The sequence below is a fragment of the Drosophila montana genome, unplaced genomic scaffold (genome assembly GCF_035044405.1).
Source record: "Drosophila montana isolate Dmon_TW-CO22-7 unplaced genomic scaffold, ASM3504440v1 contig_3733_1, whole genome shotgun sequence".
NCBI classification, from domain to species: Eukaryota; Metazoa; Arthropoda; class Insecta; order Diptera; family Drosophilidae; genus Drosophila; species Drosophila montana.
Window position 1 is genome coordinate 9,325,990 of NW_026998620.1, and position 22,837 is coordinate 9,348,826.

Below are 22,837 nucleotides of genomic sequence, written 5' to 3' on the forward strand. Positions count from 1 at the left end.
GCTGTTATTTTACTGTTGTGCTCATTGTGAGCTGTTAACAAGAGCAATATCGATAAGTTAATACCAAGACGATAGTTGCCTGATTTAAATGTACATAATAGAGCGACAAATGGTAATATAAAAAAAAAAACCAAAATATAGCAATATGCAAACTGATCCAACTAGCGACTGAAAAAATGTTAATAGCAATATCTGCAGTCAATGAAATATGTAATTTTATTCTTTTATTTTTCTTTTTTAAGTAAAACAGTTCACAATTATTGTAGCACTTGGAATTAATTGCTCGCCTCGTACTTTGGAATATCAAATCAATTCCCAATAGAATTTGATTAAAATATATTTCCCTTGCAAAACCATGAAATTATTTAATACAAAAAAAATCATATGCAACAATTTAGCTTCTAAGGGAAATTAATTAACTATAAGTACGTTAGGCTTATAACCCACCATATAATGGCAGCAGGAATGCAAAAGGCAATAAGATGCGCAAGTACATTATATATAGAGAGCCTGCAAAAGATAACGATGGTTAAATAAGTATTAGCTAATTGCTGGGGGATAATAAGTAAAAATTGTTTCTCAACCTACCGTTTACATAGCTTCCTTGCGGCTTGTAAGGATTCCTCAGTTAAGTTTTCCTTTAGCAGGAACACACGGATTCCAGCGGCGGCTGAGGTCAAATAATCTATCCAATCAATACTATTCATGTCAAATTCATAGATTTTTCGATCCTGTGGCGACATGCATTCCAATAGCCGATCAGAATTAGTCATCTCAAAGCTCCAGCTAGATATACCGAATGGGACTAATCTGTTAATGCCCTCGTGTACTTTCCTGTAGATTGATTTCATTCGTGGTTTCTGACCCTTGACGCGTAATCCAATATCGATGAAGAATGCAGGCAGATGGTGATAAAATGCTGACAAGATCTTGAAGACCCAAAGGCTAGGGGTACAAATGATGAACGGAAACCACATCATTTGATTTAATGGAAAAACATATCTTTGCTCTTCTATTGTGTCTGTGAATGTTCCCCATAATATTGGATTTTTAGCTGTTGGAACAAAATTGTAAATAGGTGGATCTGGTGCAGGTAACTGGCGCTGGGCAGTTTCCACAGCTGTTTGCCAGGCGGAAGCCAGAATTAAATTTGCACAAAAGTCAACCGGCACAATATTGCTGCGGGCTTTCTTGTTTAATATCATGACGCGTACAACGCCAAGTGCACAGCCATATACTATTGAAATGGGTCCATAGAGGTTATCAATCCATCCTTTGGAAGGCTCCCTAATGCTGGGAAGAACTTAAGCCGAAGATACAAACATTTTATTAAAAAGAAACTTTAATCTCCACCATCACGTACTCATGCCTGGTCGAAATACGCATATCGGTAGACCGCGTCCCTCCCTTTGCACCACCTGCTCCGCCAGCGCCTTTGTAAAGGTGTACGTATTGGGATAGTTGCCAAGCAACGCAGGTGTCATTTTGTCTATCAGCTTGTTGCTTAGCCGATCCTTCAGCGCCAAAACCTCGTCAGCTGTGCAGGCCAATAGCTCAGGATAGAAGGACTCCTTGATGTGCTCAGCCAAGCAATTTGAAAACGCCGTGGACACATGGACAACTGCCTCCAATCGACCCATCTCCTTGGCTAGCTGCACAATTAGGCGAGTGGCCCGCGTGTTGATGCTTAATGCGATGCTAAGTAGCTCCACAAAGTTAACTGTGGCTGCGCCATGGATAACCACTTGCACCTCCTCAACGAGCAGTTTCCTGTCTGCCTCGCTCAATCCCAAATCCGGTAGTTCACAGTCACCGGCTATGGGTGATACCCTCTCCAAGTAATTGGCATTTGATTTAAGCACTTCCCTAAACAGCTTTTGAAGGAGTATTGATTTATGCTAAAAAAATACCCCTCCGATTGCAGTCCACTTACATAATTGCTGCTAAAGTCGGACATGCGGCTCTTGATTTCCTGTCCACGTTTGGACCTTATTAGAATATATATACGTTTCACTTCTGTTGCTCGCAACAGTTTTTCAATGATCACTGAAATACAAGGCAATATCATACACGTCGAATTATAAATCACATGTTAAATATCGTTTTATCTTTGACGGGGTCAGGAAAATTCCTTTTAGTATATACGTTCACCTACTTCTTCCCAGAAATCCACTCCCACCGGTTAGGAAAACTGTCTTATTTTTATAGAACTTAGAAATTTTGGAATCCATTTTATTATAAAGAAAGTTTTCTAATCAAGGCAATTGCTTGACAACTAAAATAAATTTTTCGTGGTCATGCCTTTTATATAAAAAGGTATATAGTACCTTCGACTAAGACTGTATAAACTTAAAATAACGTAACCCATTGAATTTTAATGTGTATATGCGAATGAGGGCATGTCCAGTGCACACAATCGGTACTCACAAATCTACATATAGACATTACGTACTTATTTTCTTGTTATTCATATATACTAATACATGTATATAGGAAGTCGTGTCGTATCGGGGCACCTGCCTAACGTAGCCATATATTATTCCACTTACAAATAGGAAAAAAATAATCAAGAATTCCGTTGGGGGGTCATTGTTGTTGTCATGCTTTGATTCAATTTGCTGTTAACGGTATGCGATATCAAACGTTACTTTTCTGAACGGCTTATAATAAAAGGTTTGATGACAAAGGTGACCAAACCATGGAATAGTTACTATACAGAAAAAATACCGAGAGCGCCCATTCCTAAATAGCAAAAATAAAAAACAGCTAAAAATAAACGCATACCGTAGGAGTATCTAACAATTGCAATTGAACTAGGCAGCTAGCTGGCTTTTTAAGTAATTAAGGCTTAAAAAATTACCGATGTTTCGAAAGCAGCAACAGAGTTTTGTGTGTTGCAAAGCACGCTGTTGACAACTGCAAGATACTTCTCAACACTGAATGAAAACTCAGCTGTTTGACAGCTGTGAGTTGTGTAACTTTTCTGGATTCGATTAATTTCGGGATGGAATGCGCTCGTAAAGTTTTACGCATTTTGCCAAGAAATCCTCAAACATTTAGGCGCAGCATAGCCATGACGTCGTCAAGCCGTGCTAAAGAGGTAATTGAACAGCTGAAGGAAACCAATCCCTACTATTTCAAGTATGCTGACAAGATAGCCAAAATGCAACAAACTTCGGCCGAGGAGTTCTTGGATCGTATTGAGCGCGTAATGAAGCCCATCGTTGACGGAAAAAGTCAGGCTAGGTGAGCCAAAGTAGCATATTATTATGATTCTGATTGTGTAAAATGCCCATCCATTTAGATCCTACTCAGAGCTATTGAATCCCAAAGAAAAGCTGGCCACGGATCAGGCTGAACTGCCCCACAAGAAGCTAACAGACATCATGAAGATGGAGCTAATTGCTGATAAGAACGCCGAGGAGATATCGCAAATCTGGATCGAATACCACAAAACCAAGGATGTGCTAGCTGCCACACTGACAACGGCCCAATACGAGACACTAACTGGACGAGCCAAGGAGCATCCAATCTTTCTGTTGCCACTGCCACGCAGTGAGGGTTTTGAGTTCATCCTGTTGCAGTTTGCCGCAAACACGGTTCATTTTACTCCGCTGCTGGCCTACCAGGTGCATCATGAGAATGCACCCGAATGCCTTACACTGGTGCATTACACCGAGATGCAGGACAAGGGAATCATACTAATGCGTGGCGAGTACGACACAAAGGTTCTAACTGCACAGGAGGCCCAGTGTCTGGCGAATGAGCTGCAAATGTTTTACTATATGACAGACGAGAATAAGTTAAAACTGCTGGAGACATTCACCAAACGTCCAGATGACTTCAAGCACATGGATCTCATAAAGGAAGTTGAAAACATACAATTGGTTTAAGCTTAAATCAAGTTCTATCTTAAAATTGATTAAAGTAAAACTAAATCGAAACGAAGAAAGAGCAGAACATTTTAAATCGTATTGGTTCGACATAATAAATTTAATTCCCAGCTGTCTGCCACCTTCTAAGGTCGTTCATGATTAAGCAAAGAAACAAGTAATTTACCATATAATCATGGATATTTTGCAATGAACATTTAACTTTATTTAACATTCATATTTTAAGTATTCTTTGGTATTTTTGCTACCAGAAATTGTTGTATACATTTAAACTATTGCTCCAAAATGATGCAACAAGATCTTAAACTTTATTCTCTCTCTTCGCCCCATCATTAAAACATTTCATCTTCGCCAGCGACGTGTATCTACAATGGAGATATGCATACTTAATTTGTTGCCCGGTTTTTACTAATCTATTGGATATTCACATACCAATTCACCGCCGTTGTCATTGATAATTTCATTATTGTTGCTGTTAATGCCATTTTCAAGTATTCGATTGCGAATTGCCTGCATTACAGAGCCGCGCTTTCCAAATCTCACGCGTGCTCTGTCGCCATAGTAGACGTCGAGGTCCTGCAGATACTTTAATGCGTCCGCCATGGTGCTGATTTCGTTGTTGCGCGGCGGGCGCGCCTTGGATGCCTCCACGTTGCAGCCAGCGGCAAACAGAGCGAGTGCCACGCAGACAACCAAAGTGCAGCGCATTGTTTGGGACATGATGCGATTACCTGCGTACATGAGCAAGACGGATTGAAGAGTAGGTGGATGGAAAAAAATTGATTGATGTTTGAGTGCTAAGCCTAATTGAAATTTTATTCAATATTCGCTATATTTGGTTAATAGCAAAAGTGCTCTTGCATATATTACTTTATGGCTATATAATCGCATTTATTTGCTTCAAACAAAGATTAAATCTTGGGAATAAAAGCCAATTGCTAATTGTTATATTGTGATTTGCATAACTAACTACTAGTTACTGGGTATCTAGTTATAAGCTCATATTATCTGGACTTGATAGACGTATACTGGCTCATTAGTAACCCATTTACGGGTCTGACTAGGGCCATGGATATTTGTATCCAGTGGCTATCTTACAAACGTACATGATAATTTGCATTGGCCATACAATTATCGCTTCGTTTATGTACTAGTTCCTCCGTATTGCAATCAAAGGCATCTGACGTAAATCTAATCTAATTGCCCGAAGAAAGCTATAGTTTAATTGAACAAATTAGGTATTATAAGTAGTTAGGGAAACTCCGTCATGATAATCTCAATTTTCTGGCACACTAAGCAGATATGTAACACGAATATATCTTTTTTTAACACACGAGCAAAACGCGAACTCATTGTTCGTTTTTTTTTTTTTTTGATTTATATCTATGCAAATTTTTATAAGCCAATTAACAACTTTATGTGGGCACAATACGATTTTGCGAACTCTTCCCAGCTAATATATATAATGCACTGCAAATTTCGTAATTAGCACAAAATATAACGCAGCATTGAAGTAAATTAATATACCCTAAAAAATTACTGTCTCATTCTCATTATTAATTATTATTAATATTTAAAAGTCTAAAAAATTAAGAAAAAAATTTATTTATATTTTCGGTGCTTACCTTTAACTGGTGAGTATTGACAAGTAGCTAATTAAATTTGCACACGTATGTTGCATGCAACGTTGTCCAATGGCGCAACAAGTAACTGACGTCTCGAATGCAGAATTATGAATGATGACCGGAAACTGCCGAACAAACGGGCAATAGGTCAACGGGGTGTTGTACGGGAGCAATTGGTGAGCCAGGAGCAAGTCAACAGGCAGCGGATGGAACCAACGACCGAAGGTAAATGGTAAACGAATCAGCGCAGCAACAGGCATTTATAGTCGAACACGTCGTACGCACCATGACCTAGATACAGCTGCAGGATGATTCGCCCCGGGCACCCGCTCAGCGTTGCTTGGCAGCGGCGAAGCCTCAAAAATAAATTCATATGCAAGCTAATTATGTAGGTAAAGTTTTTGGACCAGCTGGAACGGAAACAGTCCCGACAATAACGCCAACGCTAACGAATACTGACAGTTGGCTAACGAGATATCGCGAAATGCTGCTAGATATTAATGACAAAATGCGATGCGAAGGATTAGCGCCTGCTGTCCCCACCTGAGCGCAGAGTCGATATGCAAATGCCAGCCTACTGGACACTATCATTAATTAGAATTATTTGATTATTTTTTAATTGGCGCCCGGCTTTGGCGGCTGTGATTTGAGGCACGGTTTGACGCCGTTACGGCCACAAGTAAATTATATGTATACATAACATACATATATAAATATATTATTTATCGGCATGCCAAAGTATTCGCACTGAATTGCTCTGTAATTTGGGGTCATTCGTGCTGTTGCCTCGACAACGAATGCAGTTCTATAATCTTTAACTTCTGGTTAAGTGCGTATACGTAACATGCATTACGAATACGCCGCGTTATCCGCATCTAAATACAACAGTCTGTCGTCATAGCCACGATGACTTTTCTAAATGCTTATTATTATATTCGTATTAACTTTAAATGACCTGGCTAATTGTCAAGTAGCAAACACAGTACGGCTATTAATTTAGTTGGTTTTTTTATGCTCTTGTTGGTGTTGCTATTCAATATAATATAGTATGAATAAAGATATACTGTTTTCAAAGTGCACCAAATGCAATTAAGCTCGTTAAATATTCATTAGAGCTGACCGACAGCGTATCATATTTAAATTTAATTGGTTCACCGCTTTGCTTGTTCCTTATTGTTAGTTTTAGATTAGAGCACAGATCAACAAGCTACATTTAAAGAGAACATTTTTTCCTGTATTATTAAGTTGGAAAAAGGCTCCTGCCTGACCTTAACCTATATAATAATCTATCACATGCCTTCAAGCTGTGTCGTAAGTAATTGCTAGCTTTGGGGGATTAACATCATAGTTAAAGTTTCCATCAATTTACATATGATCGCCGTTCTATGCTCTCACTTCTTGTTTGTTGGCTTTCACAGCAAGTGACGCTGTTGCAACGGGGGGAATCCCTAGCTTTAAGTGCTTCACACACTCATTGCCCAACTCGTGCCTTGTGCTAGTTCAGTTCAAGGATGTTCATAGGTACACTCATTGACGCTGTATATGCAGCTTATTGTGCTGTGCTCTTTTCTCGTCTTTCTCACCTTCCAAGTGTTAAAATGTCAGCGCGACTTTTTATGGCATCACAGTAAGGGCAACTTGAGTAGCCGATCTAACAATCCGTAGTTTGGATACAAAATAATTATACCTACCATATAGTACAGTTATAATTTGTAGCAGCATGCAAATGGGGTTTCCCTTGTTAAGAAGAAAACACACGCATCGCGTGTTGTTTCCATCCGATGAATTGGTAAAAGGTTTCCTGTTTTATTTGAAACGTTATATGGGCCTAGCACTTAAGCAAATTATACTAGGCAATTTGATAAATATAATTTCGTTGTTTTAGTCGTTTAGTCGTTTTCTTCTAGAAAATGTTCACATAACATATTTATCTGATAGCTTACGTGATTCACTTGTTCCAATAGCCAAGCTTCGAAGAGGATGTTAATTTAAATTTTACAACGAACTATTGTTTTAATATTCTTAGCGACAATTTTCTTACCCTGTAGTGCATCGGCTAATATATACAAAAATAATAAATAATCGCTTCATAATAGGTGTTGAAGTCGTACAGTTTTCAAATATTTAATTGGAATGTACATTTGTAAACAATTCTAATTGCGACTAGGGGAAAACTAGAGAAAGTCAATAAATAAAAAGGAACTGTGATAAAAATTATTATTTTTAAATTCTTTTTTGGAAAAATTCTAATAAACTTAAATTTGGCTGCAAAATGGGGCATTGTTGATGCAGCATTCCAGTTCCAAAAGGAATAATATAACTTACCCTTTGTCTCAGCAATTTGAATACGAATACTATATGAGCAATATTAAAGTCCATATATAATTAAAAATATATACAATATTATATTAAATTGAATATACTTTATGTCGTCTTTTTTAATGTTAGGTTCTACTTTAGATGCTATAATTGTAATGCAATGATTCCTTCCAATACCCCAATTCCTGCAATGCCTTTCATTTTAACATAGTTTAAAATGTATTTCTGTCTAGTCGCCATATGCGATGTATAAATATTGAAGATCTAGAGGTTTCGCTTAATGCTCTTAAGTGTATTAAAAGATTTAACATTGTTGTGCTTTCTAATTATTTGCCTTTTACCAAGTACAAACATTGGGTGATAATATTTTTCCGCTTACGTATTGCTTGTTTTGTGAGTCAGAGTACGTGCAAAATATTTCCACCATAAGGGTACAAAGCACATCCTTGGCTAAAGCTCAAAGCGTCATGGAAAGCTTTCTGTGTTGGAGGGCTTTCTAAAGCATTCAAAAGCACTTCAGCCGTTTTGGGCGTTGTTAATATGCCATAATTATGGTGTGACTTGCTATAAACAACAATTAACAGTTTACAACATGACAACTGCTAGTTAGTGGGACCCAATGACTGGACATTTAAGCTTGAGTTAAATTTCGCGTGCGCTCAAGCTACACTTAAACGCTAGAGTCCAGACGAAATTTAACGCCAGAACATAAGACAATGGCTATAAAAATATAAAATAATAAAAAAAATAATAAAAAAAAAAAAAAACAGCAAACGCGCTGTCAAAATGTACGCAATAACAATTAAGTACACAAATGAGAACATTAGAAACACGCGATCTTTACGTGGAATTAGAGTTTAGTTTGGTTTAAGGTTCGGCTAACGCTCGGGTCACTTTGTGCCTAATGGACCGCCCTGCCAGAAGCCGTTGCCAACTAGTTTTGCGTTGCTCACAATATCCACCTAATGGCCAGACGCTTTTAGCGCAGCGTTCCGTCCGACGGCCGCATCGAACACGTGACCTGGCTATTGGCCACGATCTAAATCGATCAGATTGATAATTATCCGCATTGCTACTTAATAGTTATTTTCTGCTAAGTACCAGCCCCGGGCGCCCTGCGCTCCCAGAAATTGGTTTTAAATGCGAATGTTTTATGAATATATGTACATGTTCTAAAGCGGCGGGGCACGTGTGCGTGCTTATTAGGGATTAAATAGAGTCATTTGTGCTATTAAATGTAAAACAACGTTAAGGCGGCTAAGTGATCTTTAAAATGGCGCACCACAACCACATTCACAACCACAGGCACAGCCGCCGACACAGCTAGAAAAAACAACAACAAAATAACACACATCGGCGAACTTTAGTAACCCCCGACAGCCACAAATCCAGATACAGTGCCGATTAACTCATCGTTCTGAGGGGTTTGGAGCAAATAGCACTCTGGTAATATTTGAGACTTAGACTACTTAGTTGCAAGTACTTGGTGATTATTAAAACGCTGCCAGTTATGTTTGAGCTGTTGTTGTTGTTGTAGTTGTATTTGTTGCTGTTGTCGTTGTCGTTGTTTTAGCTATTGACACCCAGGGACCGGCGCTGACGTCGCGCCGCCAACGTCAGCGTCAGCGTCGGCAGAGGCTTGAAAGTGGACCGGTTCATGAAAAGATTTTCGCGCTTTAACGCTAGATGCTTGATCGCAGCCCGGTCTACGTCTGAGCTTGGTCGCAGTTAACGTCTCAGTCGGAGCTCAGCTGCCCGGCCCAAGAGTCCATATAAAGGTACTCACTGCCGTTCAGCTCAGCGCATTAAGTTGTCAAATATCGTGAGAATAGGAAGTGCGTGTCAGTCAATTCGCAAATAGTTACAACAATAGCAAAAAAATATAAATACAAAAAAAAAAAACAACAACCAACAAGTGCAACTAAACAAGTACATCCAATTTAATTACATTTAGTTAGGCAAATAGTCGGGAAATTCTGTGCAAAGTGCATTTCGGATCTATCAAAACGTAGTCAAATGGATTATTGATACTAATTAATAAACGAAGGTCCTTGATGTCTTATTTAAAGATATTTACGGTATATTTATTCAAATTAACCGTAAAACAACCCATGCAAATTAATCAGAAGTTATAATCTTTGGACTTGTTATTGTTAATCGTTTTGTTTGCCTGCAATAAAGTTTTATATACATATGTACAAATTGCTCAAGTAACTGATTTTCGTCAGCAAAACAGGCCACTATAAATATCTGTTAATTGATTGCCACACAGTTTTAAATAGTTGAAATAGTTGCGAAAATCGCGATAAATCAAAAACATTTGCAGCTCTCAAAATGAAACTGTTCACAAACAAAACCCAGCGCAATGCAAGTGAGTAAATTAAAGTGCAGCCCGCTCTTAATTAAGCCATACCGTTTATTGTCCAATTTAACCAAATTCAAAGCCCCATTAAAGATAATTCGGAACGCCTTTAAAGTAAAGGGTACCTCCCGATGTGATCGTTAAAAATATTTAGCACTTGCAAAACTGGTTGTTAAATACATTTTGCAACTAGTGTCTCTGAATGCTATTAAGCAGGATTTGGGGGAATGTCGAAAACTTGACGAGTACTTGCATGCAAATCACGTCAAAAGTATGCAGCAATATCCAAGCGCTTGAGATTTACAGCTTAAAACCTATTTCAAGTTGGACAGAAGAAGTTAAGAAGTTTAGAAAGAAACTCGTTTCTCAAACAAACATGATTAAAAAATTAAAAAACAATCTATTCAGATATTTTTCTGTTAATATTCTTGACCCAACCATTAAAGAAACATTTTAAGAGTGACACAAACGTAATAGAAACATTTTTATGTTTTTAAATAAATTTTTGTTTTTTTTTTTGCCAGTAACCAGAAAATATTGCAAAAAGAACTTTAGTCAGAAGCTGTCTTTAAAGTCATTAAAGCAAAAATTACAAGGAGCTTAAAGCATAGTTTATGAGAGTAACATAATATAAATTACGTACAAAATATTTTATAATCTTATATTATAACTCTAGTTGAAGACAAAAAAAAATGTATCTACTCCAAAGGACTTTGACGTGCTGCCAAAAATAAATGTAAAGCAAAATAAATATTTCATTAAATTTCTATAACACTGAAGTGTCGTTTAGGTAATTTTGAATCCCGCATTTAAATTCATGTTTACATTTATACATAAATTGATATTGATTTGCCACTGTAAAAAACTGGCCGGTGCCCAGACCTGGTTGATCTGTTTTCAAGCAAATCGGTGAACTTGCCTTAATCTGGCTGTAATTGCTGTCATACTTATCATTAGATCGTTTTGACAAAGTCATTGAATATAAACTAATTCCAAAGTTTAGTCTCACTCACAGACACACACTCACACACACACACACACACACACGCATATAGAGATGTACGTGTATTAACGGAACTTAATTGTAATTAAGCTTGCATAAATTAAGATTTGAAGTTAAGAGCGTTTGTGACTGTAACGTCACGTACTACCTTACCATGAAGTCCGATTTGATGACGATTTGAATCAACAAAACGCTTTGAAATTGAAGGCGAACTTTGAGCAATGTGCAGCATTGGCCTTGAAGATGAATTGGGTGTGATTAGTAGGTATCATATACTATATTTTAAAAAGAAGATGTCAACCGTTTCCAAATTGACCCACATCTGTGTATGTGTGTGAGAGTGTTACAATTGGCCAAGCGTGTGAAAGTATTCCCCAACTGACAAACTTTTCCTTTCCTCAGAAGTGTCAACAGATGTAAACACAAATGCTCGACAACCATATTAACGTTTCCAGAAAGAATATTTGGCAAAGTATAATATTTGCGAAATTCTTTAGCGCTTTTCGAAATCGTCACTCATTGAAAATAGATATAATGCACAACTTAACGTGTGCTAAACAATGTAAATAACAATAAATTGTAAAGGCAATAGCGACAATAGACAAAAAAAAAACAAAAACAAAAAGCACCTATCCATTTCAAAGCCAACTGCCGAACGGAACTGAGCTCAGATCTGAGAAGCGGTCTGGTCTGGTCTGGTTCTGATGAGCCTGCACCTGGCGTTGTTTGCATTTCCTTATTGGCAGCCTGTCTAATTGCTGGCGAGACTATTTAAGGGTTTTGGGGTTTTTTTTCTATATATATAACTTTTTTTTTTGAGAGAAGATGATTAACTGCAACCAACCATGTAAGATTAATCATTAGCTAAACACAAGCAAACAATCGACTGGCAAACAAACGAGATGACAACAACTTCAAATGCTATGCGACCGTATCTTGTGGTTACATACGTTAGCACAAGCACACATCTTATATCTGGCCGCCTGGCTGACTAGCTGGCTGGTTAACTTGGCTAATACATATACTTAATTTATTGCCATTTGACGGAAGTCAAACACACTCACACACACACACACACATACACACACACACACAGCCACATTTGAAGGCGTCTGAAGTATAGATTGTTGCTGGCCAGATACAAAAACAATTCATTCTTGAATTTTAGTGGGTCAGCAGCGACGTGTTGCCATTCGCTGCCGTGTGAGTTCAACAATTTCGTACCGTGTGCATTTTGAGCACCTTTTTTTTTATTTATTTATTTAATTTTTTTATCTCAGCTTTTAATGCTATGCCAAATTGCAGCGAACTTGAACTTCAAACTGCCGTAGAGTGCCGTCAGCCGACAACCTCATAACTGTGAGATACAAATGTATCTGTAGGTTGCATATAGTAGCTGAACCACTGTGATGCTGTGCCTCAGCGCGGCCAGAGAAACGGGTTCAGAGCTCAACCGAATCAGCTGTCGGACAAAACAAGCGCCGCTCATTCATGCTCATTTCTACGGCATTTGGCTTTTGGAACGTCGTCTCAGTCGCGTTCGAAACTTTGGCAATGCAGTTGCATAATTTACCCCAGAGTCCGCTGTTTCGATCGTTGTCGAGCGCCGATCTACGTCTTTTTTTTTTGTCTTTCCTATCAGAGATTCGTTGCAGCAGAATAATTTGAGCGCTTTGTTTGGTACCTAATTTATGGTATGTCTTGTCTGGTGACTGGAAGCAATCGATGTCTATGACTGGCTAACTGGCCACCACTTATGGCCATGTACGTACGTGAGTGTGTGTTAGCGCAGCAATGCGATTCAAGGCAAGGATACACACACTCATACACACGCATTTGGTTAGCTATACCTGTAAACATACAGTGGTATTTGTTATCATAGATGGTCTCTTGCGTTTTGTTTTGATTTTGAAATCTTGAACTTATTTGCGCTGGTGGCGTGACAAAGCTGACATCAAAACAAAAACAAAAGATCGACGAAACTATTAATGAGTTAATGCTGTTTTGTAGCTGTGCGGGTGATTCAAAGATATGGCTTATAGCTTAGGGGCTTGGTTAGCTTGGTTCATTGATCTGACCATGTGCTTAGTGCGGATTCTTAGTGTGATATATTATTGTTTTATATCTTATTGTCAGGTACTTGCGGTTTTGTCAATTGCTGTCTTTTTATTTCGGGGGGATTTTGTTAAATGATTTCTCTGAAAGATGAAAAAAAATGGGTTAAAACTCGACTCTTGATTTATGAATTGTGTGTTGAGGTGGAGCATGCACGGCCATGATCCCCAAAATCGGCCAGACATGCGAACGAATTCTTTCACAAATAAGTTACGCATAGTTTGTAATCAGTTTATGATCACATCCGCAACGAAACTGCTTCAATGATAACAGTCTTGCTGGAAGGTGAGCATCTTGTATGTGTATTTCCAAAGTGAGACAAAACGAGTTTTCACACGCCGCTATAAATAAAACAAAGCTCAAAGAATGTTGGCTACATTGGCATATTGAAAGTATTTAATATTTTATGATATCTTTACTTTAAACTTATTTAAGAGTGTTATTTAAATAAATATAGTTCTTATCAAGTCCGTTGCAACTGCCATGCGAGGTCAGCTCCAGATACCTTCAACCCGCTCGCAATTCCCACAAATCAATCAGATACAGATACAGACACAGCATAAGAACATAAACTGGGTTTTGCAATGAGACGGGGTTCGGGTAAGACGTGTGACGCAACATGTTTATGATTATTTCGCTGGCATCATAAAATGTTGCCCCAGTGCCTGTCTCACCTTCTCGTTTCGCGTTTATTGAACTCCATTGGTAGCACATGTGCCGTGTCATCAACAACATTTTGTTTTCCTTTTGTTTGGGCGCTTTTTTGTTTTTTTTTTTTTTTTGTGTATTTTTGGCCAAGTGGCGGTTCCTGGTCCTGTCATTGAGGTAGGTCGCAGATCTTTGCAATAAAATGCCGTTGACAACAACAGAGAATCGCGAAGGTCAATAACATGGCAGGCAGCCGCACGCGATCCACAAGCTGTCAGCGATTTTGCAAACTTGTTGAACTTCGACTGCTTGCAACAATCGCAATGCGACACAAACTGAGCTGAGATCGAGCTAATTGCATAACTCACCTCGTACTCCAATTTATTTCGCAGAGCTATTGCGATGTGCTGCACTTGGCATGACGCTCGTTTTCTTTGGAGCAGCCATCTTTATGACAGATCCCGTCAAGCTAATTGTCGATTGGGTAAGACGTGCATTTAGATGATTAGATGACCATTGATCCCAACTGATTCCCTTTGGTTTAGCAAATCAGTCTGAGTCCTCATGCGCTGCTACGCAAGCTGTGGCTCGTTCCACCGCTTGATGTCTACATCATGGTCTACATGTTCAACTACACAAATGTGGATGCCTTTATAGCGGGCACGGATGCCAAGATGAAGGTCGAGGAGGTTGGCCCCTATGTCTATCAGGAGGTGCTCTCCAATCATAACATAACCTTGAACGAGGCCAATAACACCATCACCTACACGCCGCGTCGAGAGTACATCTTCGTGCCGGAGCGTTCAGTGGGTGACCCGAAAATCGATCGCATTCGGGCGCCTAATATACCCTACATGGGCGTCAGCACACAGGCAGCCAGCCTCTCCATGTTCGCCGCACTCGGCCTGAGCGCTCTGGCCAAACGCCTCAATGCACAGCCCATGCTGGAGGTCAGCGTGCACGACTACATGTGGGGCTATGAGGATCACCTGGTGCATTTGGCCTCCAAGTTTGTGCCCAGTCTGATCGATTTCTCCAGCTTTGGCATCATGGAGAAGGTTAGTATTCGCCGCGCATGCGTCATGCTGTTGCCTGTTGCATGCCTAAAAATTTTCTTCAATTATCGTTCAGCTATTTCGCGAGGGCAACGAGAGCAACGTGGTCAATATGCATCTGCCAGAGCTCAAGGATGCGCATGGTGTTAACCTGCCTGGCTCGCCACGCGGCTATTCCATCAATAGCATTAACTACGAACGCGGCTTCAAGCGCTGGGAGTACGATGAGGCCACCAAGTGAGCAATTAGCAATTGGCCATTGCCCAATTTCCGGGTTATAACCACATCTCTCTCCTCTTGCAGCGGCACTCAGTGTAATCGCATTTGGGGCAGTCATGATGCCACCCTCTTCCCACGAGACATGAACGAGCACGACACCTTCCAAATCTATCGACGAACTTTCTGTCGGCTGTTGCCCATGAAATTCAATCGCACCCTGAACTTTAAGGGCCTGGATGCCTATGAGTACGTTATGGAGCCCCATATCTTTGACAGCGAGCTGCACAGCGCCAATTCCTCATGCTTTTGCAAGAACAATCACTGCCTGAAGCGAGGAGTAGGCAATGTCTCTCCCTGCTATTACAGTAAGTGCTCCGGAAGCACTGATGTTTATCAATCTAATTCTTTTTTTTTTTTGCCATCTCTTTCTATATATTTTCCAGATATGCCTCTGGCTATTACTTATCCACACTTTATGCATGCTGATCCCAGCTTACTGAAACCTTTTGAAGGACTTAATCCAAATGAGTCCCGCTTTACATCCACTTTCATGATGCAGCCGGTAAGTGGACAGGAGGTAATTTTTACTCCATTCTTCAAAACTAACCGCCCAATCCCTACAGCAACTGGGCGTACCCTTGCATGTTCATATGCGCCTACAGGCCAACCAAGTGGTGGGCAACATCAAGTTCAATCGCCTCATGGAACCCTTTGAGAATCTAGTGCTGCCGCTGCTCTGGGTCGATCTCACCATTGAAAATCTGCCCCTGAGCCTGCAGGTGCTGGTGCATGCACTCAAAACTGGCTTCCCACTGCTGCAGCTTGTGGTGTCGCTGGTTTTGATCCTATGCGGCTTTTACCAGCTAAGTGCGGCGTTTCTTCTATGCTTTTGGTCGCCACCAGCTGGCATGCACAAGTCCGAGCACGGGGAGAAGGCCGCGAGCGTATTGGGCGCGCTAGCCATAACCGCATCCCTGCACAAATCCTTGCCGGCGGAGTGTGTGCAACCGGAGGTACAGCAGCCGCTGTTAGACGAGAATGCAGATAAGCTTGAGGTTTAGGAAGTGCGAACAATTCAATTGGAACATTACCTCAACCTACAATGGGCAGCCGTTAGGAGCTGTCCACACTCTGTGATATTAGGAGCTAAGCAAATAAGGAGATTTGGTGTAGATTATATTCTGCTCAACGGAAACAACTTAGGGAACATTCTATGCTTATATAAAAATTAAGGTTAATGGTAATTCTGATTCGTGGTCGTAAGCTAAGTTTGCACTCGATAAATATACATATGCAGCATGATAACTGTACAAGATTATCGATAAACGATTAACGACTATCGATTAACATTTTTGGACTGGAACTGGCCTTAATGTGAGGCAATTGTGTCCTCAATCCAATTTAAGTAGTACGAGATGCGTAGGTAAACATCTGGGAAATTCTCAAGCGCACAGCCCGAACCAAAGGAGGTGACTCCGGCCAATATCCAGGGCCCATCCCGCGAGAGGCGACACTGCAGCGGCCCGCCGGAGTCGCCCACACAGGTGCCGCCCTCTCCGTTGAGCTGGCCAGCGCACAAATGGCCGCTGTGAATTTTCACAAAGCTGCCGTAGGCATCCCTGCATCTGGAATGGATACTGTACATTTAGCTTATCTGATTGCAAAGCACTAGCTGGCCGACTCACCTGCCATTCTGGTGCAGCGGCACATGCGTCTTGAGCAGCTGATTGGACAAATCGCCGCTGATGTTGGCCTTGCCCCAGCCCGTGGCCACACAGTCAATGAAGGGCATCTCGTGCGAGTCCCCGCCCCTGGCGAACTGTGTGTCCTGCTCCGAGTCGAGCTGCAGCTTCATGAGCTTGTCGTTGCGCCGCCGCGTGCGTTTCTGGCTGCGGGGGGAGCGCTGGGACTGCCTCAGCGCCTGGCGCAAACGACTGAGGATCTTCATGTTCATTAGCTCCCGCATGGACACGTCTGTAGAACTGGGAGCAGTCACATTGCGGTAGCGTCTGCGACTCTGTGCGCTGCGCAGAAAATTGTCAATCTTCTCAGGCACATCGTCCAGCTCCAGTTGTTGGCTGAGAACATCCTCCGTCGTTGGCGCTGGTGCCTCCGGTGATTCGCGCAGCATAAAAGGCAAACAAATGCGCCGAATGTGGGAGGAGCGTGAGAGATCCGCGGGCTTGGACAGCTTCATAAGCACCACATCGTGTCGGAAGTTGTGATACTGATGGTGCAGCACAATTTTCTCAACGGGAATACGCTGCTCATTGCCCGTCTCCACATTGCGGTCATGCTCGCCCAGCACCACCGTCCACAGCGGTGGAATGGGCAGATTAAAGAGATCGCTGCGAGAGAATAATCGTTAAGCGGCAACTACAACTGGGCTTGGGAGTGGCTGGCACTTACTTGTGCACGCAGTGGGCGGCGGAGAGTATCCAGTACTGATGAATGAGCACAGCACCACACCAGTGGCCCAGGAAGCCCAGCGAGGGATGCAGCAGCTCCAGCGAGGCCTGCCACGGAAATTGGCCCTCGTGCGTGGAAGCGCCGGCAATAATCCGTGCCTCGCGACGTCCGGGTCGACAGCCGCAGTCTGTATTGTAATGGTTCACTCAAGACTGCCCGATTCTCGGCGAGATCGATTGCACTCACCTGTCTCAAACTGCGCGGCGCTGTGCACCAGCAGCAGCAGGCAGAGCCAGCGCAAGGTCAGCGCCAGTGCGTGTGTTGTTGCCTGCTGTTGTTGTTGCCGTTGCCGTTGTGGATGTTGTTGTTGTTGTGACGATAGCTTCATCATGTTGTCGCTGCTCGCCAAGCCACCGCACGGCCTCAGCGGCTGATCGCGCGCATGACTGACCCAGACCCAGACCCAAACCCAGACTCCGACAGCTGCGGCTGTGGCTGTGGCAGATGCCAGTTGCCAGTTGCCAGTAGCGGTATCCTGCTGATGCTGATGCTGTTGCGACTATTGTTACTGTTACGGCTGCTTTTCACTTTCACGCTCGCAGTCAAATGAGCTGCCGCCGCGTTAAACTCTGGTGACTCTGGCCCCGGCTGACTTCTTTAATAACACGCATTCGCGTCTCAAGACCTTTTTATGCCATAAATATTATAATTTACGTGATTTTCCCAGCTACACTTTGGTTTTCTTTTCTCGCGCTGCGCATTAATTAGCCAAATGTGGGCGTTACCGGCGGTGTCCGAGCCGCAAAATATGGCAGAATAACTCAAAATTAACTCGAACTGAAACTGAAAACTGGGGGCCCGTGCCCACGGTTATATAATGTCGTTGTGCCCGCTGATGCTGGGTGGCCCCGGGGCGGGCTATATTAACGGTTTCGGTTTCGTTTTCGACAACAGCGCAGGCGCCGCGTTTGGCTGAGTTTCGGGCTGTTTTTTTGGTTTACAGCTTGGAAGTTGGGCTCGTGGTTGGTTAATGCGGCTCATGCGAATCGTTAGCGACGAGCGCCAAAATGCAACTGTGCGCTGCCCAGGTTTGCCAACAAACATTTACCGTTTCGGTTACAGCGATGCTGCGCAGTCGGCGTCGACATTTGACTGAGGATAGTGTTGCATGCCCCGCCGCGTCCGCGGCCAGTTCCAACAGCAACAGCAGCAGCAGCAGCAGCAATAATAATAATAACAAAGCGTCGTCAACGAAAGTGAAAAGACAGCGCTAGGCGGGCAAAAGAGCAGCTAAAAGCCAACAACAACATCAAACAACAAACACAACAAAAACAACAACATCCACATTGATGACGCTGACACTCGCTTGCTTGGGATTGAAGAGGTAGTAAAAAGGGTAAGTTAGGCTTGCCTCAACATTGGCTTATCATTCACCTGCGAATCATGCTCAATAAATACAGAAAATATAGCGCTGCAATAACAATCCATTGATTAATATATATTCCAAATCTAATCAGCATTAAAATTATGGTAAACGTGCAGCTGACAACAGCAATTATATTGTTTGATCTATTGCTTCATAATTTATACGTGATCTATTGCTATAATTATACGACTACTGTGCAAATCGCTTAATGTCAAGTTTATGAACGTAACCCAGCTTGATAAGTATTAGTATGTAAATTTTATTTATAAATGAGTTTAACTATACGGTAGAATAATATATATAAATATATATATATATATAGAGCCTTAGGTATTCTTGAAAGATGTCAAAATATACACAAATAGCTATAGACAGCGTTAACATGTCTTATAATGTGGATCGTGTTCGAAATGTCATTGAATCATTGTTAAACTGTAAACAAATCTGAGCTTATGCAAAATCTCAAGAATTTCTCGTTTAAACACAATTTAATCACAATTTTAATAAGACTTTTTTTCTACCGATTAACTAATTTACAATTATAATACATTGTAAATCACAATAAGTACACAGTACCAGCACGTGTATCTACGCCATCTAAGTGCTCTATTAATTACAGATAAATATGAACTTGATTCAGACTCCTATATTAAAGTTAATTGGCTTGTTGGGTCAATGCGCCTAGTCGAGCGTTTGCATGCGGAAAACGCCAACGTTACGTATACGTCCAGTATTTCTCGGGTATTCCTGGCGCGGCAGTTAACAAGTACCCATTAATTGGCCAAACTGAAACATGTTAATTACGGTATTTAAGTGAAACATTTACTCGGTACAGAAATTATTTATAAGGCTGGCAATGCTATGATATTTATGACAATTACCTTTAGAACAAACAACTTTATAAATAAAGCAGCTAGCTGCTCGGTACAACGCGGTGGATCAGTGTGAATGATGTTGGCCCAACAGGCCAAGCGACTGAATGCGCCCGAGCGAGTGAGTGAGTGAGTGAGTGAGTGTATGCGAGTGCAGCTGAGTGTTGCTGCGAGTTACTTTCGTTTTCATTACATCCAGCAGCAGCAACAGCAGCAGCAGCAGCAGCAGCAGCAGCTGACTCTACGGGCAGTACGTCCGCCCGGGCTAGCATCCGGACCCGCGCCCGTTTTGAATTCCGCGTTGATGCACAAACTCATAAGTCATGTTGCTGCTGCAACAGCAGCGACAACACACACACACACACATAGCCATGGGGCACTCTGCAATGGGGAAGTTGTTAATGCAACAGCAGCAGCAACAGCAGCATCAGCGGCCGCATCGGCAACAGCAATAACAAAAACTTTGGTCTGTTTACGCAGCCAATTGATCATTTAAGCCCAGTTAAGACGCTGTTGAGCAGCCAGCCTGTCAATTTGTTGTTGTGGGCGTTGTCATTGCCGCTGCCTGTGGCATGTTGCCATTGTGCTGCTGTCGCTGCTGCTGTTGTACAATTAACCGCCGCCTTGGGAGCCAGCAATTTGTTGATGTTTGCTTGTTTGTTTGTCGATGATGAACGTTAATCAAAATCAGAAAATAGCTTGCACAATCGGCGCAGATTTATGTAGCCTACTGTTCACGTGCCTAGTTAAGGCTAATGCCGGGGCTAAATCGAGTGATTTGAACTTTCACGGCGTTGCAAAAACCGAAATTAATTTTGTATAAATTTAATGGAAATAATACCAAGAAAAAATCAAATGAAATTTTACGCAAACACCGTGCGGCGACAATCAACGGAAGCGTTGCGGGTCACTTGGACTCAGCAGCAGCAGCAGCAGCAGCCAAATTAGTCAAGCTAAACCAAATGAGCACGTAAATCTTTGCGTTGGCGTTGGGAGAAATCGTGGATCGAGACCTTGAATGCAGCACAGGCAACGGCAAGAGTGGCGCATTGGGCTGCAATTTCACTGCACTGTGGTTGCTGTTATTCAATTGCAATTGCATCATAGCAACATGTGGCCAGCTGATCGGCAGCGGATGCAGCGAGAGAGTTTCTTAAACCCGACAAAATCGGACAAATAGCGAAGCGGGCGTCGACAGCAGCCCCACAGCTGATCGACATTAGGCAGAGCCACTCTCGCATTTGCATGCCACGCAGCAGCAGCAGCAGCAGCAACAACAGCAACAACAGTTAATATCGAAGCGTATCTTTAAGATGCGCGCATTACATTACCAAATGGCAGCGGGCGCTTTCCATGCGGCTGACGCGCAGACTTTGCCGTTGCCTCACATGAAAACGAAAGTGCTTCAAGTGGTTAGCCAGATGCTGCTGCTGCTGCTGCTGCTGTTGCTGTTGCTGCTGTTGTTATTGTTGTTGTTTAGGTTATACTATTTGCTGGCGCTCACGATTAAAAGTTGCTATCTCTGTCTTTTTACTGCTGCTGCTGCTGTTTCCTGTATCTCCAAGTTGCTGCAGTGTGTTTGTTGTCGCCGCTGCTGCGAGGTTGCGGCTGCTGGCGCTGACAGTGGCAGTGGCAATGGCAATGGGGGGAATGCCAGCGCCAACGTTGCATGCCACATGCGCCGCGTGCAGACCGGCGCGAAATATTTTGTTTAGCTTACAAAAATGTTTGTACACAATTTGCACAAGTCCGTAAAAAACATAAAAAAAAAGAAAACATTTAAAGTTTGTTGCAGCTGCTTCCAAAAAACAATTCGAAAAAAATTGCATTTGACTGCAAGCTAAACGGCAAAATTGATAAAAATGAATGTATAATTCGAATTATTAGCGTAAGCCCGAATATATAATATTTTACATGGAAATGTATGCAGGCTAAGTTCTGTTTAGAGTATTTGCATAGATCTATAAACTCCCTTCCAATATTTTCTTTCAACAAGCTCATTAAGTTCTGAATAATTAATAAAAAATACTATAAGAAATTTGAATAATATGACAAGAGCATTTAAGCTTCGATGAATTGAACAAAGGCACTTAGGATTTCTTTTATTATTGTTTTTGTTTGAATCATTTATTTACCATTTACTTCACACTCGTATTTGTTTAAGCCAGGCGCGTGTTTCGTTACAACCAACCGCAAAAATTATTTACATGAAATGCGATAAATTTGACTTTAACATTGGGTATTTCAAGGCTATCTTTTGCATTTTTAGCTAATTTTTGTTATTTTCTTCGCATTTGTTGGGGCTTGGTGAAAATTTGAGTTGGTTAAGCTGAAAGCGGGACTTGAAATGTCAGGATTTGATTGGCCATTCGCACGTTCTGCTAAGTATCGCGTGTCCACAACTGGGCACAGGTATTACAGGTAGTGCCCACCCAGGGGACTTTACATTGCAGCAACACCAGCAACTCAGCCACTCAGCCGCTCAGCAGCAGTAGTTCCGATATTGCCGTCGAGAGCTGTAAAGTGTTTTTTATTAATAAGTAGCAATTAGCGTTTACCAAATTGCTTAGAAATTGTGGTGCATGTTTATTTTTATATGTTACTTCATTTTTTTGTAGTTGTTTGTTATTTATATGCCGAACTAATACAAAATGGGAAACAATGGGTATATTGGCTTTTCATTATCTCTCAAACGCAGCTCAACGCTCGCCTCGTATTTATTATGATTAAAGAAAATGTGACCTTTTTAAGGTTTTGTCTTTCGCTTTGGTAAATAAATGCATTTGGATGTCATGATTTACAACAATTGATCATTATTTAAAGAATGCCTAGACCATGATGGGAATCCCAGGAAAAAAGAAGGACATCCACATCGACAAGAGAGAACAAAT

The 22,837-nt window shown here is 41.5% G+C and overlaps 5 protein-coding genes across 7 annotated transcripts; 2 read left to right on the forward strand and 3 right to left on the reverse strand.

Annotated features, from left to right (window-relative positions):
* Positions 1-193: 193 nt before the first annotated feature.
* Positions 194-2,298, reverse strand: LOC135436277 (fatty acyl-CoA reductase wat-like). Its single transcript, XM_064693836.1, has 5 exons — positions 2,156-2,298; positions 1,934-2,046; positions 1,364-1,874; positions 589-1,303; positions 194-510 (listed from the first exon to the last, which is right to left on the reverse strand). Exons 1-5 carry the CDS (start codon positions 2,229-2,231, stop codon positions 420-422), a joined length of 1,506 nt encoding a protein of 501 aa, XP_064549906.1. The 5' UTR covers positions 2,232-2,298; the 3' UTR covers positions 194-419.
* A 665-nt stretch (positions 2,299-2,963) lies between these two features.
* Positions 2,964-3,952, forward strand: LOC135436278 (ATP synthase mitochondrial F1 complex assembly factor 1). Its single transcript, XM_064693837.1, has 2 exons — positions 2,964-3,246; positions 3,305-3,952. The coding sequence occupies exons 1-2, from the start codon at positions 3,005-3,007 to the stop codon at positions 3,891-3,893; spliced, it is 831 nt and encodes a 276-aa protein (XP_064549907.1). The 5' UTR covers positions 2,964-3,004; the 3' UTR covers positions 3,894-3,952.
* A 123-nt stretch (positions 3,953-4,075) lies between these two features.
* Positions 4,076-7,687, reverse strand: NPF (neuropeptide F). 2 transcript variants are annotated; one of them, XM_064693840.1, is made up of 5 exons: positions 7,560-7,687; positions 7,102-7,487; positions 5,519-5,643; positions 4,326-4,624; positions 4,076-4,258 (listed from the first exon to the last, which is right to left on the reverse strand). In XM_064693840.1, exons 4-5 carry the CDS (start codon positions 4,611-4,613, stop codon positions 4,226-4,228), a joined length of 321 nt encoding a protein of 106 aa, XP_064549910.1. In that variant the 5' UTR covers positions 4,614-4,624; positions 5,519-5,643; positions 7,102-7,487; positions 7,560-7,687; the 3' UTR covers positions 4,076-4,225. The 2 variants fall into 2 exon arrangements, with proteins under 2 accessions (XP_064549910.1, XP_064549908.1); XM_064693838.1 differs by having other exon boundaries at positions 5,519-7,487.
* Positions 7,688-9,596: 1,909 nt separating this feature from the next.
* On the forward strand, positions 9,597-16,565 carry LOC135436482 (scavenger receptor class B member 1). Of its 2 annotated transcripts, none has more exons than XR_010437536.1 (7): positions 9,597-10,208; positions 14,358-14,449; positions 14,511-15,023; positions 15,097-15,257; positions 15,324-15,485; positions 15,683-15,801; positions 15,863-16,004. XR_010437536.1 is itself a non-coding variant. In XM_064694091.1 (7 exons), the coding sequence occupies exons 1-7, from the start codon at positions 10,172-10,174 to the stop codon at positions 16,298-16,300; spliced, it is 1,641 nt and encodes a 546-aa protein (XP_064550161.1). In that variant the 5' UTR covers positions 9,603-10,171; the 3' UTR covers positions 16,301-16,565. The 2 variants fall into 2 exon arrangements, 1 of the variants encoding a protein (XP_064550161.1); XM_064694091.1 differs by having other exon boundaries at positions 9,603-10,208; positions 15,324-15,604; positions 15,863-16,565.
* LOC135436483 (chymotrypsinogen B) lies at positions 16,439-18,164 on the reverse strand. Its single transcript, XM_064694092.1, has 4 exons — positions 17,895-18,164; positions 17,649-17,835; positions 16,925-17,587; positions 16,439-16,864 (listed from the first exon to the last, which is right to left on the reverse strand). The coding sequence occupies exons 1-4, from the start codon at positions 18,037-18,039 to the stop codon at positions 16,609-16,611; spliced, it is 1,251 nt and encodes a 416-aa protein (XP_064550162.1). The 5' UTR covers positions 18,040-18,164; the 3' UTR covers positions 16,439-16,608.
* Between the last annotated feature and the right edge of the window lie 4,673 nt (positions 18,165-22,837).